The sequence below is a fragment of the Episyrphus balteatus genome, chromosome 4 (genome assembly GCF_945859705.1).
Source record: "Episyrphus balteatus chromosome 4, idEpiBalt1.1, whole genome shotgun sequence".
NCBI classification, from domain to species: domain Eukaryota; kingdom Metazoa; phylum Arthropoda; class Insecta; order Diptera; family Syrphidae; genus Episyrphus; species Episyrphus balteatus.
This window is the reverse complement of record NC_079137.1, coordinates 9,076,008-9,092,544: the sequence shown is the minus strand read 5'-3', so window position 1 is coordinate 9,092,544 and position 16,537 is coordinate 9,076,008. Positions and strand designations below refer to the sequence as shown.

The 16,537-nt window shown below is 30.3% G+C and overlaps 1 protein-coding gene across 1 annotated transcript in view; it reads right to left on the bottom strand.

Moving 5' to 3' along the window:
- The window catches only part of LOC129919921 (uncharacterized), a 161,127-nt gene that overhangs the window by 16,638 nt on the left and 127,952 nt on the right, over nucleotides 1-16,537 (bottom strand). Inside the window, exons 2-4 of the mRNA XM_056001028.1 lie at nucleotides 3,029-3,117; nucleotides 2,799-2,971; nucleotides 1,988-2,737 (exon numbers count right to left, since the gene is read on the bottom strand). Coding sequence (XP_055857003.1) covers nucleotides 1,988-2,737; nucleotides 2,799-2,971; nucleotides 3,029-3,068 — 963 coding nt within the window. The 5' untranslated portion in view covers nucleotides 3,069-3,117. The remainder of the gene's footprint in view (nucleotides 1-1,987; nucleotides 2,738-2,798; nucleotides 2,972-3,028; nucleotides 3,118-16,537) is intronic.

Here is a 16,537-nt window from a genome sequence, read left to right as displayed (position 1 = left end):
CTACACACAAAAATAATCAAAATCGTTAGAGCCGTTTTTGAACAAAATTAACTTTTTTTATTTCCGTTATTATGGCAGGTACCGTTAGTTTTGGTCATACAAAAAAATTTCAATTTCCCCTCTAGGGAATCACCAAAAACTGCTAACTACCAAGTTTGAAGAAAATCACTTCATTCGTTTAGGCTATAGCTCGAGGTATATACCTACAGACAGACAGACAGACAGACAGACAGACAGACAGACAGACAGACAGACAGACAGACAGACAGACAGACAGACAGACAGACAGACAGACAGACAGACAGACAGACAGACAGACAGACAGACAGACAGACAGACAGACAGACAGACAGACAGACAGACAGACAGACAGACAGACAGACAGACAGACAGACAGACAGACAGACAGACAGACAGACAGACAGACAGACAGACAGACAGACAGACAGACAGACAGACAGACAGACAGACAGACAGACAGACAGACAGACAGACAGACAGACAGACAGACAGACAGACAGACAGACAGACAGACAGACAGACAGACAGACAGACAGACAGACAGACAGACAGACAGACAGACAGACAGACAGACAGACAGACAGACAGACCCACTTTTTTGGCATTTTCCATCATCGTAATGTCATGTAAAATTGTTATCTCGAGTTCGATTTTTTTTTACGAATCCTAAAATTGCCCTATAGTACCTATATCGCAAGTAAAAATATTTAATGCACATATTTTGCACTGATTTTTTTTAGTGCAGAAAATTTTTTAATGCAAAATATTTTTATTCTGCAATAAAAAATTTATTTTTGATTCAAATATTTTTCAGTGGCAATTATGCAAAATATTTTTATTGCAATATTTTATTTTTTAATTGCAATAAATATTTTTTTTAATGTATTTTTTTTTTGTGTTTACAATTTTTTCTTCAATTTCAAATGCATTTTTGTTTTCAATTTATATATTATTTTTAGAACCATAAAGAAATATTTTTTCTATTTTCTTTTTTTTTTTTAATTTACATTTAGCTTTGTGTAAGAAAAAATAAAAAAAAAATAACAACTTGATTTCTAAGGGCGAGGTCTCGAAAATTTTATTGAATTTGGTTTAAATCTTGCTATACATAATCTTTTAAGTATTTCAAAATTTAATACCTGATGAAACGATCACAGAGATCTGTGGTGTTTGATAAAAACATGATAACTGACAAAATGGAATTTTTTTATTCAAGAAGAATTAAAATGTTGTTAAACATGTTTTGAAGCATTTTTATTAATGTTAAAAAACATATTTAATCCTATGTGGGCTTGAGGTCTTTTAATTAGAAAATTTGAAAAAGCTAAGTAAAAGACCTCAAGCCCACATATTATTAAATATTTAATTCAACAAAGGTCAAGAAGTAAGGAATAATTTAATGATAAAAAACTACAGCCACCTCTTAAAAACAGTGAAAAAATACTCGTAGTCAAAAAATATAAAGGAAGTAGTCTTGTAGTGACTTTTTTTTAATGCAGTATTGAATTTATCATGCTTATACTAAACACCTCACCTGAGATATAATAAAAAAAAAATAAAAAAAAAAAAACAGAAACAATTCTGAAGCCATAAGAGGTTGTAAGTGCAAAATTTATAGTAAGTAAAACTAAAGTCAGTTTTAATTTGTTGTTGGAAAATTAGTGGATTAATAGATATAATCAATTTGGCTAAGAATTTGCATTGTCATTACTTAACAACCTGATAATAGTTGTTTATGACTCTTGCAAATTGATTTGAATATGAATCAAACACAATCTTGATTTCCAGTTGATTATTTTATAGAAAAGAGTAGACTGAGGGAAAAAACAACTTAAAATCATGTTGATTTAACTATTTTTCGGAATGATTTTTAGAAGAAAAGATGTTTTTAATTTTTTTTTTTTGAAATTTTTGAAAAAAATATGAACGATTTGATTTAAAAAAAAAAAATTAATAAAATACTCACATTTCTGACTGGAACATTGGCAATTAAATCAAAATGACGCCACAATTGTTGCAAATACTCAAATCCTGCTTCAGTTGAATGTTTTTGAAAAACATCCATTGCCTCGGACAAACTAACACTTCCTCCAAGTACAAGTTTATCATTATCCTTCGTAACTTGACGAAGATCAGGAATATCATTGACATCGATGTAAATTTTAATATCCGGCGAACGACGATAAACTCCATGCCCGGTATTACCCCCAACAAGCATATATTTTTCACTGGAAACCTTCGAAAGTACTCCATAAAGATCATCCAAAGTTTTAGGCCAATGCCATTGACTGTCATCATCAAAGACAACTGCCGGTCGCTTTGTGACTTTACCCTTACAATTTCCATTACAATTTTGTCCAGTTTTTGGACATTTAATTTTTGAAAGTTCTTCAATATCTTGAAGAACATCTTCTGGAACTTTAATGTTCGTATCCATAGCGAATGATTTCATAGCATCCAAAATTGGACGATATCCAGTACAACGACAAATATTCCCACCAAAGGAATTCTCAACTTCTTCCATGGTGATTTTGTTATCCTTGGATTCTAGAAGACCGTACATATTCATAATAATTCCTGGAGAACAATATCCACATTGGGTGCCATTAAGTTTGGCCAATGTTTTCTGCAATGGATGATAGCCATCCCGCTTATTACCAAGACCTTCGATGGTGGTAATTTCAAGATCTGCACAGAGACTGAGGAGCGTAAGACACTAAAGGGAAGGAAACAAAATAAAAAAGGACCAGTTTTTTGGAGAAGGTTCAGAACATTACCGAATTCACAGCCCATGTTCGTTCCTCTCCCGAAACTGGATGGGCTCCTTTGACAACACACACACATGCACCACATCCACCTTCCAGGCACATAAATTTAGTTCCCGATAATCCTGCATGCTCTCGAATGAACGTATTCAAGGAAATATCAACCGGAAGTGTGGTTAAATTAACTAGATTAAAATAATTAATTTTGTATTTCACAACAATTCTAAATCAATTAAACCTACCCGTGAAGGGTTTTCCGTTAATTTTCAATTTAATTGACATTTCTGATGCCGAATTAAAATTTTCAAAAAAAAAAACAAATAAATTAATAAAATAAACAAACGATAGAGTGAATAATTTAATTAGCACAGTAAATTATTAGTTTTTTCTATGGAAACTAGAAATAATATTTTTTTTTTATATTTAGACACCAAATATTTTGCAACCTCCTTGGAGCTAAGTCACTTGGTGAATGTTTCGCCTTTGCTAGCCTAACGCTTTTCAACCGGTTCTTTCTCTCTTTTTCTGATTATTTTTGTTTAATCATTCTCATCATTACGAAATTACGATACAAGTACAGTACTTTAGTTTGTTTAACTGCAAAATTCCAAAACAAGAATAAAAAACGAACAAAAAAAAATAAAAATAAAAAACATTTGGACGGCACAAGAGTGAGTCCGATTAGCAAGCTTCTCATGTCTGCCGTTTGTCTTGTTGTAAGTAAACATGTACGAGAGACGAGACCGGTATCTCCCGGCTAGCTAGATTAGCAATTAGAGTTTTTACTTGATGGTTTTACATGACTGCGCTGAATTGTTAGTTAAAAGTGCGTAAGGCAAAAACTGGGAGCGGATTTTTGAGTTAATTTGATATTAACATGATGGAGTTAAATTGGATGCAAAGAATGATCAGTCATTGGAATAAAGCCTACATCTGTAAACTATACTTATTAGAAGAGGTCAGAATAAAAATTGATCGAAATAAATGAAGAATTTTTTTGTTGAAACAATGTTTTTCTCAAAGAGCGCGAAGCTGAGGATTTTTTAAATTTCTTAGGTGATAATTTCTTCTTAAAATTAATATGGGAAAAATTGATTTATTGATCATTTTGAATTCACATTTGATTTTATTAAAATATGTAGGTATCATAAAAATGTTGAAATAAAAAATCATTTCAAGAACTTAAAAAAAAAAACCTCCAAACACTGATTTGTTTTTTTTTATTTTATTATACATTTTTAGAAAAAATATTTTAAAGCAAATACTTAAAAATTTTTAATTTGCAATAATTTTTTAGATAAAAATATGTCAATATTATTAATATTTTTGAAGTGAAAACTTCTTTAGTATCGTAGTGATTTGAAAAACGATGAAACGAAAAAGCGACAGGAAAAATCAATTGATTTATAATTCGGTAAAAATATGTTTTTTTTTTTTAAACACGTTATATCTTTTGATCTAGCACACATAAAAATTTGATTTAACTTTAATATGCATGCTTATAATATTACCTTTTATTTGATATATCACACATTACAGTATATGGTCTACAAGTTACACAATCTTAAATTGAAAAACTTGAAAAATACCTCAAAACACCTGTGAAGATATGTTCTGCCCATAATCTCGTATTTTTCTTATTTCTGAGTTATAGAGTGAAACACTAAATCTAATATCGTAATTTGCATATAAAAATGAAAAAAATCAAAAGTATTTAGAATTTTCTGGCTGATTTGAAGACCTAGGCTAAAAAAATAAATGAGAATAAATCAGAGACAATGCCCTAACTCCAAAAACAAAATCGAAAATTTTGTATTTAGGGCCTTTACGAAATTATGGGCAGTGTTGCCGATGACCAGCCACCAGCGTAGGAAGTACCCTAATCTCTGTTTAAAATTTCGACATGGTTGTCTTAAAAAATTCTTACTTTTTTTTGTAGGCATCGTAGAAATATGATTGAAGCCTAATATAAAAGATGCAATAATAAGCTTTCAGATGATATAAAATTTATTAAGTTGTCATAAAGGTGATGGGAAAAAAGTTAGATTTTTTTTTTAAGAAAAATGATTTTTTAAGGTTTCACTTCTACCACGTGCGAATTTGCACAAATGATTTTTTTTTGTAAATGGAGTAGGTATGCCATTTAATTTCTTATACAACCAAAGATAATAAAAGTATTTTATTATCTTTGATACGACAAACAATTTTTAGAAAAAATAGTTTTTAATTATGGGACCCGTTAATGGACCCTTTTTTTTAAATAGTTTGTTTTTTTTTTATTTATCAATATAAAATTGAGATGTCATTCTTAATAAACTATTATAAGACACATAAAAATAAAATTTCAAAAATATGTAAAATTGTTTTAAAATTTTTTAAAATTAAAAAAAATGGTGTTGTTAAATTTTTTTTTCAAAAACATAACAAACATGTAAAAACAGAATTTCAAAAGAATTAAAAAGCTGTTTTTGAAAAAATTAATTTTCAACAAAATTAAATAGATTTATATTAATCGAGTTTTTGTAACATTTTTTAGCTGTTTTTTAAGTATAAAATGGCATAGAGGTTAATAAACGGGATGTTCAAAAATGTGATAAATAAAAAATTTAAATTTCCTCTTTCAATATTTAACTTTTTGTCAAAAATTAAATTTTTATAAATATCTAGGTACATTTTTTGTTAAAAAAATGAAAAATTAATTTTTCGTTAATAGGAGATTTTTTTTTTTTTTGAAATTTAAATTTTAAGTGTTATGGTTAGTAAAAATAATACAATCTGCAAACCAACTTTATTTTTAGCAATTTTAAACATTCTTTCTTAAAATGTATTTTAATATACCTATAAAATATGAAGTTGTATCCCATTTTTACCCATTTTTATCAAGTTATGCATTCGTACAAAAAAAAAAAAAGAGTTGAAATAACATTTTTCCATGACATAACGATGGTAGAGAATGCCAAAGTAGTAAGTCCCGGAAGTCCGTCCGTCTGTCTGTAAACGAAGCTACAGCCTAAACGGATAGACCGATTGATGTCAAACTTGGTATGTAGCGTTATTTGGCGACTCTCCACAGGGATTTTTGGAATTAATTTTTTTGGACCAAAACTAACGGTACTTGTCATATACCGATTTAAGTAAAATTGAAATATATCGAAAACGGCTCCAACGATTTTGTTTAAAAAATTCAAATGTTAGTTTTAAGCTAAGGTCTATCTTTTAATGAAAAATTTTTTTTTTGGAAAATCATTATTAACGGTACCTGCCATAGAACCGTTTTTTCAAATACGATCTTCTCCGAAACTGCTAATTCGATTTCAACGAAACTTTTTGTGAAGAAGAATTTATATTATTTAAATATAAACCAAACATAAAATTTTCAAAAAAAATAATTTTTGGATTTAAAAAAAAATTTGAAAAATTTTTTTTGAAAAAATCAAATTTTCGAAAACGGGACATTTAATTTTTTTGAAATTTTGTTTTTAGATGTTGATTAGTGATTTCTACAAAATGGCATACCAATTTTATTTTTCAACTTTTTTTCCAAAAAATTATTTATAAAAAATTAGTTTTTTAAAAAACGGCTCTAACGATTTTGAAAAATTTTTTTTTTTCTAAAAATGCATCTTAATATATCAATCAAAACTGCATACTTGTTTTGGAGGTCAATTTGATTTCAGATTTTATTTTATTTTTTTTTTAAACAAATTTTATTTTTTTTTTTTCCAAATTTCTATATAAAAAAAATTAAAAAATTTAAGCAACTTTGACTCTAAGAGCAAGTTCGTGCGACCCAGTCGTGTATTTTATTTTAATTTAAATTCATTTGAGGAGTTGTTTTTTCTCCTTAAAGAACAAAAAATAATAATTCTTAAATTTAGAAATCTCGTGTAAATTTGTTTATAAGTCATTTCCTATTATAAACACTTCAATTATAAAATTAAGTACAACTGAACTACAAAATATTCATAAATATTTGTATACAACGCAATACATATAAATACAATTTATTAATGGACTCAAATAGATTATTAAGTACATAGATTATGAAACAAAAGTAAACATCACTATCTTAACTGCCTGATAGTTATGATAATAAATTGATAAAATATAGGATAGGTACATTGTACAATCAAGAAAATAATGCATGAAATACGTTGAACGTACTTGATCGATTGGGGTTATTTTGTATAAGGTATAAAATTAAAATTTTGATATTCAAAAGTATTCTAACTACAATCTTACAAAAAAACAAAAAAAAACAATAAATACTCGAACAAATAAAATAAATAAAAAAACAAAAATAAAATACAAAATTGTTATAGGTACATGTTTTTTTTTTGTGAATCAAATACTTATATTTTTGAAACAATAACTAACATTGACATGGCTTTATCAAAAAAAAGCATGGCATTTGACTATGAATTAATTATTATTATCAGATCTTTTAAAATACCTTATTTATTAATAAATTTGTTAATCAGTGATTTTAATGATCAAAGTATTTTTTTTTTTAGGTTTATTTTATCTTTTTAGCAATTTAGCTTGATAAGTTTTAATTTCATTATATTTTGTAAATAGAAGGCTATGAATTAATTTGTCATTTAGCACGTCCAGTCAAATTGGCCAAAACTAATCTCAAACCTAGACAAAACTCGGAATGAGGTGAAAATTGGTTCATATACATTTCTTTCGTCTATAAAAACAATTTTTTTTTTTAAATTGCTTATTGGTTCACTGATTTCTCACAAATTAAACAAAATCTGTAATGCAAATTTATATTGCAACTTCTTATAGACAAGGTAATTATTATCTTTTGGTGAGATGTTATCATGAAAGCTATTGTTACCAAGATTGTTATTTTTTTTGTAAACTATGTAAAAGATACTTTACTAAACTAAATTAAGGGAGCTTGTAGCCTGCCATGTAAATTTATCTCGAACCATATGGAGTCCTAATGAATAATCCAACAGTTTTCAAAAAACTATACAAAAAAAACTCAAATTCTTAATCATAAAAAATTGCTTGTAATTAACATAGTTTTTCTATTTTAAATGTTGTCTACCATTTGTTTTATATTGATTATGCACCTATTCTATACCTTCATTTTTGATATCTTTAACATTTTAATACCTTTTACCCTTTTGGAAGTCACACAACGACAGAAGGTTAATCAAAATAATTCACTTCCAATAAAAAAAGGGTCAATTCGTAAACTACTCAAATTGGTTTTGAACAATGCCGAGTCATTTATAATGCACTCTACTATGACTTTTAAACCGAATCACATTAGCCATATGCATCGGCTTGTATGCACCCACTATGTCAGCAGGCATGTTTGATATGATAAGGATCAAGGTAATCGAATATCGTTTTACAAACGTTCCTTTGGGTATTTGAAATAGAGTCATCACAGCATGACATTTTATAGGGATAGGGAGTTAGAACAGAATAGAGGAGCAATAATAAATGAATATGTCGTGAGATGAAAAATTGCTTTAAGAAAAAAATTTGTAAACACGTCACCAAGGTTTTTTTTTTTTAAGACTAAATCAACTTCAAGGATTAAGGAGCGACGAACTGGGTTTTTTTTTTCTAATTATTATATTATTCATTCTTCTTTTTCCCTAAATACGAATTAAAATAAAACGAACTCATTTCGTCGCCCGAGAGTTGTTTTGTCGTAAACGCCAAAATGCACTTTTTTAAACTGGATATGTAGTAATAGGTTTTAGAACGTTCTCTTTTCATTTCTGTTATCAGATTTGTCTTATCGTTTACCGTTACTGAGATAATTAGTGTGCATTTTGTCGTATATCCACAAAATAAGCATCGGATTAGCGTTGGTTTGTCGTAAGCGCCAACTTTTGGCGTTTACGACAAAAATTCTATGTATCTTTCAGCTTTTTTTTCTTCAGTATTGGTTTATCGTACGTCGTACAAAACAGATACGGTAGAAAATTTTTTTTTTTTTTTTTTTTATAATTCCCACGCCTCTTTCCCCCCCAGATACCGCACGCGCTGGGGTCCATTTTCACCGAGTACGAAGTCATTTGCGGATGATTATCGTATCGGCACTTTTTAGTGTTTTTTGAAGGTAAAAACAAATTAAAAAGAACTAAATAAGTAAAGAGAATGGTGATACGAATATCAAAGGAAGGTCAAAGATTGGGACTGCTTAGTACAAGCATTTATTATATCTATGCAAAATAAAAAAAAATTTTAAATTAACAAAAAAAAATAAATTTAATATTTCATGTTTAATTTTCAGAAAGTGGCAAAATTTTAAAACAAAAATGTTTTAATAGTCAAGAGTGTTGAGAAAAAAATAACTCAGTATACATATGTACATAAAATTAGGTACATAGATATAGACATTAAATGAGAAAAGAATCAGTAAACATTAAACATAAATACAAAAAAAGTTTATGAGCGTGGTACACTGGTTTTTAGTATTTTTTTCAGACTAGTTTTATTAATATTAAAATCAAACAGATTAGTATTCAAATTTACAAGCTTACACATGCGAGTTAAGGGCTCATGCATACCATAATTAGTACGGTGTTGGGGTAATTTTATTAAATCTAAGCTACGAAAGTTATAAGCACCTCTCCGGTAGTTAAAATTAATAGAATTAAGCAGATCCGGGCCATCAATTACACCCGTTATAAGTTGATGAATAAATACAAGGTCGTTATTTACTCTCCTTTGAGACAGGGTTTGGATCTGCAGTAGGTTGATTCGATGCTCATAGGAAGGAAGGTTAAAAGGGTCCGTCCATGGTAAGCCTTTTAAGGCAAAACGAATAAAATTACGTTGGACTGATTCTATTCTTTCTATATGGATGCTGTAAAAAGGTGTCCAAACTTGAGATGCGTATTCTAAGTGGGGGCGAACTAAGCAGTTGTAAAGAGCTAATGTAACGTAAGGGTCCCTAAACTCTTTCGACCAACGCTTGACAAAACCTAACATAGAATTGGCCTTGTTTACAATCAGGTTTATGTGCTCTGTGAAATCGAGATTGGAGTTAAAGTTAACACCAAGGTCTTGAAAGCTATGCACACGGAGTAAAGTGTGATGAGATATCTTATAATCATACAGACTAGGAGTTTTTTTCTTTGAAAAGGTCATCGTCTGACACTTAGTCGGGTTGAGATTTAAACCGTTCTTTGTACACCAAATAGCAAATCTATCAAGATCATCTTGCAAGGATATGCGGTCATTCACAGAGCTTATGCTTTTGTAAATTTTCATATCATCTGCGAAAATAAGAATTTCACTCTTACGTAAACATAACGGTACGTCATTAATAGCTAAAATAAAAATAAGAGGTCCCAGGTGGCTACCTTGCGGGACGCCCGATTTGGCAATGAAGGACTTAGAGAAGGTCCCTCTGAATTTCACCTGATATGACCTATTTATAAGGTAAGAAGAAATCCAAGTGATAAAACTTATAGGAAAACCAAACATTTTTAATTTAAACTTTATGATGTCATGAGAAAGTTGATCAAAAGCCTTAGAATAGTCTGTATAAATGCAGTCGAGTTCCTGTCCACTTTCTAAAGCGAAGGAGCAATTTTGCAAAAATGAAAGTACCTAGATTCGTAACCGTTGATCTTTTTTGCATGAAACCATGTTGTTGAGTTGATTACAAATAATATTTCTACAGTAGAACGTTAAACTATCACAAATAACTTGCTCAAAAAGCTTTGGAATACATGAAAGTTTTGATATTGGCCTATAGTTAGTTATATGGGCTTTATCTCCCTTTTTAAAAACAGGAGTAATATATGCGCTTTTCCATATGCTTGGAAATATACCCGATTTAAGAGATAATACGAAAATGTGTTGAAGAGGGAGAGCTAAAACGGATCTACAGTTTTTCAAAACTATCGGAGGGATTCCATCAGGTCCCAGAGAGCAATCATCATGAAGAAGTGAAAGACAGTGTGAGATCTTATCGAGCTCAACTGGAATACTGTTAAATGTAACTTGGGGGTAATCACGTAAATAATGGAAGTAATCTATATCTATATCGATGGGGGTATCAATAAAAGATTGACTAAAGTTATTTGCAAACGCGTTAGAGATCTCAATAGTACTTTTTAAGATATTATTGTTATAATTAAAGTTGACTGGATAGCCGTCAGACTTCTTTTTTGAATTGACGAATTTCCAAAAACTTTTAGGGTCTTGTTTGATAGAAATCTCCATCGACTCGAGATATTCTGCATAAACATTATTAGAGAGAGTCTTAAACTCATCAAAAAGAGAGATGTATAAATCATGATTTTCGGTGGACATATTTTTCAAATAATTTTTCCATGCTTTATTTCTTTTGTTTCGGAGAATTTTAAGTTCTTTGCAGTGGCGTATCCAGAAAAAAATTTGGAGGGGGCTTGAAAATTTTTCAAAAATTTTTTAGAGGGGTACGAAAAATTTGTCTCTCTAATTTATTCATCTTTGATCGAGAGTGAAGCGCAGTGCTGCGGTACTGAAAGTAGTATAGTAGCATTTAACTGCTCTTGACGTAGACAGCTTCGTACTACTGTCTCCTATTTTCAAAGTTCTTGTGTCCCAAACATTTTACACAAACAGCAAGAAGTTGAGTCAAATTTAAAAAAACACTTTATTTTGTTTGAACTTTGTCATGTGCTGTGTTTACAGATTTATTCCTTTCACGGTGTAGTTTTTGAGCTATACTCATCACCATTTTCGATATGTTCCGCAATTCGACCGCAAGTTATTTGAAATCACTTTTCAATTTCACGTGAAATAAAATATCATATTCTTCATTTCGATCGATTTCGAAAACTTCGAAATTGCTTCGAACTGTCAAAACTGAAGGATCATCCATTTTTATTTTGTTTCTGAAGTTAAATTATTACTACTGGATGCAATTTTATCGACAATTTTAATGGAAAAAAAGAAGAATTCAAAAGAAAAAAAATAAGAAAACACACATAAGTTTTGATAATATTTTGTCCAAAAATTACAGTACGTATTATACTAAAGAAGAGATCTGATGTATTCCGAATTGGACTTAAATTCGAAAAAAAAACTACCCCAACCCCCAACTTCAGCTAAGGCTCTTACTCAAACAAACACAAATAGCAGTTTCAGAGTTTGGGGGGGGCTCGAGCATCTGAGCTGCCTCTAAATCTATAAGATTTACGAACAAGTTTCAGTCAAGCATATTCATTACTATGAAATTAGGTAAAAAATAACATGATCTTGAACGCTTGGGGGGGGCTTGAGCCCCCTGAGCCCCCCCTTCAATACGCCACTGGTTCTTTGGTATACCATGGATGGCATATGCTAGTGTATTTGGATCTTTTCAAGGGAACTATCTCCGCTATACAACTATTTAAAACGTTATAAAAATATGACACCGCGTTTTCAACGTCACACGAAACTGGAATATTTACAATACCAGATGCACTAAGTTTATCAGATAACTGATGAAAATTAGCTCTCCTAAAGTCAAATTCATATGAATTGTCTTGAGAATTACTATTTACAAGTAAATGACCTCCTAAGTCAAGAAATATGTCAAGTGGGGGATGGTAAGGGTCTATGTTAGATATAGCAGAGGAAGATTCTACCACTACTGTATTAACTGCGTCAGATGAGAAGACTAAATCGAGTAATCGATTTTTAAAATTTTGAATACAGCTGACTTGCTGTAAGTCTGTAGAGATAATATTATCCAAATTCTGGAGCTCCAGTTGAGATGAAGTTAAAGAAGCTTCGAAGTAGGACTCGTCTTCTGATGGCACCCAGTCAATGTTAGGAAGGTTAAAATCGCCTATCAGAATTATTGTACTATTGAGATCTGCAGTGCCAATAACGAAATCAAGTGCTAAGGAAAGCTCTGAAAAGGTAGAAGTCGGACTTTTTGGAGGGATGTAAGCTGTTAATACTAATAGATTTTTTGATTCCGTAGTTATTTTTACACATATTAATTCTATGGTAAGATCAAAAGGGAACGTAACAAGAGATGTGCAAAAATGATTTCGAACTGCGATAAGAACTCCACCGCCTACAGGATTCTTAACGCCTACGTGACGATCTTTCCTGAAAACTAAGAACTCTTGGTCGAAAAGTTCAGTGTCCAAAATTGTGGCATTAAGCCAGGTTTCAGTAAATGCGATAGCATCGTATGGTAAAGCTTGAGAGTTTTTAAAGATTTGAGTAGTTTTGCTACGAAGCCCTCTTACGTTTTGGTAGTAGAGGGAGAACCTACTAAGTTTTTTGAAATGTTTTTAATATTTGACTTTCGTTTATTTTTTTGCCTAGACGGGGTAGTAAATTCTTTTACCAAAGTATTAGGTGGCCAGTTACTAAAACATAATATGTTCTCAAAAATTGGGCTTTGGGCAATTATTTTAAAGGATGATACAAAGCTAGAGGGTTTACTAATTTTCAAACATTTGATGCATGAGGCGTCCGGAATGACTTTAGCAGCAATTAAGTGTTCAACTATGTCTTGAGGTGTAGTTACAGGTAGCAGACGGGAGATAAATGCTGTTTTAGGTTTGGGTACAGTTTCTAAACTTTTAACTTTAGTGTTCAATGGGTCACGAATGGGTTCTAAAGGTGTTGCACCCATTGAACTTTGAGGTGTAACAATTGAGACTTCAATGTTATCAGTCGCATTAACTAAAGAAGGACTATTTACTGTTATGGAATCGGGTGAAGGGTTTATATTATTTCCATTATTATTTCTAGAATTTTTTACATTTGATTTTTTGGGTGCGGGACCTATGTTGTTCGATGATGCTGCACCTTCCCGTCCACGTTTTTTACTTGGTTTCGAATTAACAGAGAGCGGGTTAACTATTTCAGAATTTTTGGGGTCTAAAAGAGGAAGTTCCGGTACTTCCAAATCATCTGTCGAGGTGGATTTTTCAGATAAAATATTTGGAGCTGGCAAATTATTCACAGAGTTGACTAGATTTGTGAAATTATGGCTTAATTCCTCAAAACTCTTGGAAATTTTAATGATTTCGACTTTTAGGGCAGACATTTTAAAACTAAAATTTGACAAGGATATTTTCCTGCAATCGGCGCAATACCAGAAACCTATCTCAGACGCATTAATTTTATCTATGAATGCATTAGTAGCACCAACACATTTGGCGTGGAACATTTTACCACAAGGGCCATAACAAGGATAAACAGGAGTTGTACTAGAATTACCAGAACAATTTTTGTTTGCACAATCCATTATTAGAAAGAAGATATTAATTAATATGAGAAAAAATATTAAAATAAAATAAATAAATAAATAAAAAAAAAAAAAAAAGAAAATAAAATAAATAATAAAAAATAAAAAAAAAAAAAATAACTAATAAAATAAAAAAAAAAAATTTAGATCGGACTGGGAATTGAACTTGAGACACTCGGCGTAACAATCCGCTCACAGACACTCTGAGCTACGATGACAATAATAATGAATGCAAATTTAGAACTACAAACGGATTCTAAGAAATTAGTAGTATGTAATTTAAATAAAATTTAATTATTGTAGAGAGAGAAATAAAACACAAAAAAAAAAAAAAAAAAAGTTTAATAGCGTATACAAACGGGAAAAGCTTTAAGAAAAGCGTTTTAATAGTCAAGAGGGGAATTTTAAATCATTAGGTATATAAAAAGAAAATAAAAAAAAAAGAAAGAAGAAAGAAATTTCGAACTTGTTTTGTCTTACATGTATGTAGGTATATGACCCAAATAGAATATAAACAAATATAATAAACCTACTAGAAAAGTATTTATTGAAAATAAGGACTTCATGTGCTATAAGGACAACGAATTTAAAAACTAAGGGCTGCATTAAGCTTTGCGCTACTTGAGGTTTTGCACTATTCCTAGAGGTGCAAGGAAGAAAAAACTGCATCTGAGAGACATCTCAAATGTTGTATTTAATTTTGTCATGGTTCTTGTCGTTTGTTCCTGCCGCTAGATACTTGAACTCATCCTCGATCGCAAGTATCGCTTATAAATATGTACACTTGTTGATCTTCTATTGAACACAACATCAAGAAGTCGACCGTCGGTCACGGGCGCTGCTTCGTTCAAGCGCGTTGTCTTGTAGGCCAGTCATTATGTCGGAAAAAACGGCTTAGAAATGCAAAATGACCGAGAAAGCTAAATTTTGGATATGTTGTAGAGGATGCTTAAAAAAGCTTAACTTGAAGTTTTCGACCAAGATTTCCTATGAGCTTTTTCCGCCATTTTGAAAAAAAGGATAAAATTGGTTTTTTGACAATAACTCGGCTATCTGACGAGATGCGAAAATTTTACAAGAAGCTTTTTTGTTACTTTTAACGAGTTCTACAATTCATGCATACACATTTTTTGTGTATCATGAACCGTTTTCGAGATATCGATTAAAAAAGTCAAAAATTTAGGACATGCAATTTGTTTTTTGACATAATCTATTTTTGGGTGATGAATATCGAAAAAATTATTAACATTAAATTTGTAGCCCACATTCAGACCTACTATGTCGTATTTTTATATTTTTTTTTGGACAAAAATTACGACTTCCAGCCGGCCGCAAAGTCGTTTAGGCCGCGCCCACCGCCAAGCAAGCCGCCCGTTCGGTTGAAAAAAAACAATCATTCATTTTTTTTTTTAATGTTTATATTATTATATCAGTAACACATACATACAAATGTATGTATTTATTTAATAAATAATGAGAAGAAGATGGTAATGGTTTTTTTGTAACCGCAATTTTATTAACCAAAATTTTGTAAATACAGTATACCGGCTTTTTGTGCATTTTGTAATTTGCTTCAATCTCAATATTATTTAGTTCATCAAAATTGCAATTAGATCAGTGCCAATAATTTTTGAAAATAAAAAAATTATTAGCAGCATTTAGGATAAATGGTATATGAAAGCGGAAAAATAAATTGCCCACAAACTAATTGGTGGAAAGGGGGCGGGTGAATGCCTTGTTCGATTTCACTAGTCAATAAGTTTTTTTTTTATAGAAATCAAAGTATACATCACAAAAATAGTGTTTTGAACGTTCAAAATTCAATATCTCAACAACTTTGCACGTTAGAGCTATTCTAATGCTAGATTGAATTTAAGAAGGTCAAAGGCCATTAGAAATGTATAATTTGGTTTCTATGGAAAATTATTTCTCGCCAATATTATGTTTTTTTTTTTCAATTTTTCTCAATATTTTCTAAATCAAAAGTATATTTTTTCCATACAATCTTAAATAAAAGGTTTTAATATAAGTAACTACATTCCAAGCTTTTCAAAAATAAAAAACTTTTTGGATTGACAAATAGGCTATTTTATCAAATTAAATTCGTCAAAAATCAAAAAATTAACTTTTTGCTCAAAAAACATTTAAAATACATAGAAAACATAACAAAGTAATTTTTAACCAAGATTTGTTAAAATCAAACCATTTTGGTAAAAGATAAAAATAAAAAATCGTATTTTTTGCATTTTTTCAATATTTTTGAGATTATATAAATAAAATGGTTTTAGTAAAAGTTATGACACTTTTATTACCCACAACGTTTGCATTTAACTTTTGTTGATAGGAGGTCTACTTTTGACAGAAATCGTAAAAATCCAAGATTTTCGACACCAACACTTTTTCGCCCACCCACCCTTTTCCACCAATTAGTTTGTGGGCAATTTATTTTTCCGCTTTCATATACCAGTTATCCTAAATTTTCCAACCACCCATATGCTGCTAATAATTTTTTTATTTTCAAAAA